General features: G+C 32.3%; 1 protein-coding gene across 1 annotated transcript; it reads right to left on the bottom strand.

Annotated features, from left to right (window-relative positions):
* Positions 1–2,777: 2,777 nt before the first annotated feature.
* On the bottom strand, positions 2,778–3,431 carry LOC105309320 (olfactory receptor 6Y1-like). The gene has a single exon (XM_011385441.1). It carries the CDS (start codon positions 3,429–3,431, stop codon positions 2,778–2,780), a length of 654 nt encoding a protein of 217 aa, XP_011383743.1.
* Positions 3,432–3,889: the final 458 nt, after the last annotated feature.

The following is a 3,889-nucleotide window of genomic DNA, read 5'->3' as shown; positions in this document are numbered from 1 at the left end:
ATTCCTAGTAGAGTGTCTGACCTACTAGAGATACTCAATAAATTTATTTAATGAGCGAATTACAGTATACTAGTTTCTTAATGTCTTCAGTCAGAAGGATATACTGAAGATCTGGCCATCTGTAATTGAGTTCTGGTTCTTTCACTTAACTTAGTTATTATTATTGTTATTAATTTATTATAACAAGCATTATTATCAACTGTTGAATGTATGTGCTAAAAAAGTCTTTACAAGTGGTTGGGAAAAAATGTGTGTATAAAAGCAAGGTCAAATTATTGTGGAACATGAAAAGGAGAGTATTTTATTCCAAAGTCTCTTTGGGAACCAACAAGTGACAGGAAGCTAAAAGACTAGTGGGGACACCTGAAGGTGTATAATAATGCTGGTTGATTGGGTGTAGAAGTCAAATTTGAGGGTTTGGTAATAGAAAGCCTATTGTTACACACTTCTAAACCACTTCCTCCAACCTAATCATAGATAATATAGATTATATTTTTATCTCTATTCACTATTTCTTTGCTTTACTTCTCAACTTGTTTAAGAATTTAATCAGAGATTAGAGTGGTGATATTTACTTCCAAGAAACCCCCTAAACAATATGTTATAATCTGGTATTGCAATCTACTAAATATTTATTACTAATGCTGTTTAAGTGATAGGAGTGTATTTAAGAAAAATAATACCAGAAATTTGTTTTTGATGTAGGTAATATTTTACGTGTAAAATAATTATAAAACTAATACATGTTATAGAACTTTTAGAAATTACAGAAAAATATAAAATAAATCATAATCTTGGAGAAAATAATTTTAAAGCATTATTTAAGATTTCCTTAGAAATTTGTTTTTATATACATACATATCTATTTACCTTTTAATAGTTACATTTTTGTAAGTAAATATTTAAAAAGTTAAAATTATGCCACATAAGATTACATTCGACTTTTTCATTGATGTTATAATTATTAAATATCATCCTTATTTTTTTGAAAACATGATTTTACTACCTGCATAATATTTTACCTCATTGCAGAACCATATTTTACTTACATCTTCCTCTGGTTTGGGCTATTTACATTGTTTTTAATATTTTATTAAAAATGATTATTTGGATATTTGTGTTTATTACATCTTCATGAATTACCTTCTTAATACAGATTCCTAATTTTGAAATTAGAGAGCCAAAGGGACTGAATATTTGCAAATTGACTTTCAGAGTTTAAAATAATTTATACAATCACAGGCACTATGATAAGAATTCTTATTTCTTTACACTGTTATCCACAATGAGTAATATTTTTTGTAGCAATAACCGATTTAAATGTTGGGGTATCTTAACGGTATTCAAATATTTCTTTAAAATATTTGTTTTAAATATAACTGAGGCTTTTTGGCTAATATATTAGATTCTTAGGGCTACCCAAAGTACTCAAACCTAGATGACTTAAAACAATAGAAATGTATTGTCTAAGAGTTCTGGAGCCTAGAAGTCTGAAATCAAGGTTTTGTCAAGACCATGTTCTCTCTGATAGCTTTGTGGAGAATGCTTCTTTGCCTCTTCTAACATCTGGTGTTTTCCAACAATCATTGGCATTTCTGAGCTTTATTCCAATGTAGATGCATTATTCCAGTAACATGACCATCTTCTTCCTGTCTTCACATTGTCTTATTTCTATGCATGTCTGTGTCCAAATTTCCCCCCTTTACAAGGACATCAGTCATTGAATTTGAGCCTACCCTAATGTCCTCCATTTTACTTTGATTACCTCTGTAAAGACCCTATTTCCAAATAAAATCACATTCTGAGGTATTAGATGTTAGAAATTCAACATATCTTTTTCTTAGGGGAGGGCACAATTTAAACCATAACAACTACTACATCTTTTTTGTTCATTATATTTATATTCTTAATCAGGGGTCCCCAACCCCGCAGGCTGCATACAGTACTGGTCTGTGGCCTGTTAGCAACCAGGCCACACAGCAGGAGGTGGGCAAGTAAACAAAGCTTAATCTGTATTTGCAGCCATTCTCCAGCACTAACATCACTGCCTCAGCTCCACTTCAGATCATCAGGCATTAGATTCTCATATGAGCACTGACTGGTCCCTGGTGACAAAACGTTGGGACCACTGTTCTTGATCATTTTTCCATTAAGAGAGTTTTACAGGTTTATTTAATTTTTAAAATTTTTTTTCTATTTAAGGATATCATATATTATTATATACATAGTAAATATTTTCATTTGTTATTTGTTATAAATTTTATCTGCCATTTTTAAAAGCTTTTATACATTATTCATTACATTATTTTTATCTTTTTATTTTACTTTTCCAGGCTAAATAGTATGTTAAAAAGCATTTCCCTAAATTAAGAGTAGAAATATTGTTTTATATTAAACTCTTATCCTTTTTGAAATTTATTTTGGTTAGCTGTATGAAGAAAGTATCTATCTTCCTCTTTTCTTTCCTTCCTCGCTCCTTTTCTCTCTTTCTTCTTTATAACAAGTAATTTTTGTAAAATGTTTTAAACTTTTCTGCTGACCTAGAAGTAGAGGCTACTTCTTGGAAATACAATTCTCTAGCTGTTTGTGCATACACACACAGTTTGTGCACACACAGACAACACATGGGAGAGCAATGTTAAAGTACTGAGGGTTGATAGATACCCCAAGGCAAGAGTATTGGAGAAAATATGTAGTAATCATCTCCTGATTCAGGCCTGAAGAGATACTATAATTTTTTTTTAATTACTCAAAACCTCATTTTCCCTGGGTCCAATTTATTTACAAAGTATGGTCTTCTTGAGGGCTGACTTTACTTCACGGTTTCTCAGACAGTAAATGATGGAGTTGAGGAGTGGGACAGTGACAGTGTAGAGAAGAGATACCACTTTGTTGGAATTGTAGGTATACATAAGCTTGGGGTGAGCATAAGTGAAAAGTGTCGTGGAATAGAAGAGAATTACAATTGTCAGGTGAGAGGCACAGGTGGAAAAAGCTTTTTGGAGGCCATTAGAAGAAGGGATCCTGATAATGGTTGTGATAATAATGACATAAGATGCCACCACTGCACAAAGGGGAACAGCAATGACCATGAGGGCCAAGAAGAAGTCCACCAGCTCAGCTTGTGAGGAATCTTCACAGGAGACATTGAGGAGTGGAGAGATATCGCAAAAGTAGTGATTGATACGTGGCGTGCCACAGTGGTGAAGTTGGGCTATAAAAACCATGTTAATCATGGCAGTCATGAGTCCACAGAACCAGCATCCTTCAGCCAATGTACCACAAAGCTGGTTGGTCATGATGACTGAGTAGCGTAGTGGATTACAAAGATCAACTTTAAGTTGATCTTTACTTCTTTGTGACCATGGTATATATGTACCATGTTCACTACCCAACTTTACTTCTTTGTGACCATGGTATATATGTACCATGTTCACTACCTAACTACAACTATACTACTTATCATAGGCTCAAAGAAGACAAACTGTTTTTTAAAAATAAATAAAATAAAAACTCTGAAGAATCAATTATTTAAATAAAAAATATTCTCTTTATAATAATAAATTAAGAACTGGCCAAGATTTTATTTTATTTTTTTCACTCAGCCATTAAAAAAAAAAAAAAACTAAAATCTTGCCATTGTAAAATGTGGATGGCCCTAGAGGATATTGTGCTGAGTGGAGTCAGACAGAAAAAGACAAATGCCATATGATTTCACTTACATGTGGAATCTATAGAATAAAACAAACAACATAGAAACAAACTCATAGATCCAAAGAACATTTTGATGGCTGGTAGATGGGAGAGAGATTAGGGAGTGGGTGAAAAAAAGGAAATCATTAAGAAATATAAATTAGTAGTTACAAAATGATCATGAAGATGTAAAGTA

Source organism: Pteropus vampyrus, unplaced genomic scaffold, assembly GCF_000151845.1.
Source record: "Pteropus vampyrus isolate Shadow unplaced genomic scaffold, Pvam_2.0 Scaffold715, whole genome shotgun sequence".
NCBI lineage: Eukaryota > Metazoa > Chordata > Mammalia > Chiroptera > Pteropodidae > Pteropus > Pteropus vampyrus.
This window is presented reverse-complemented; position numbering and strand designations above follow the sequence as displayed.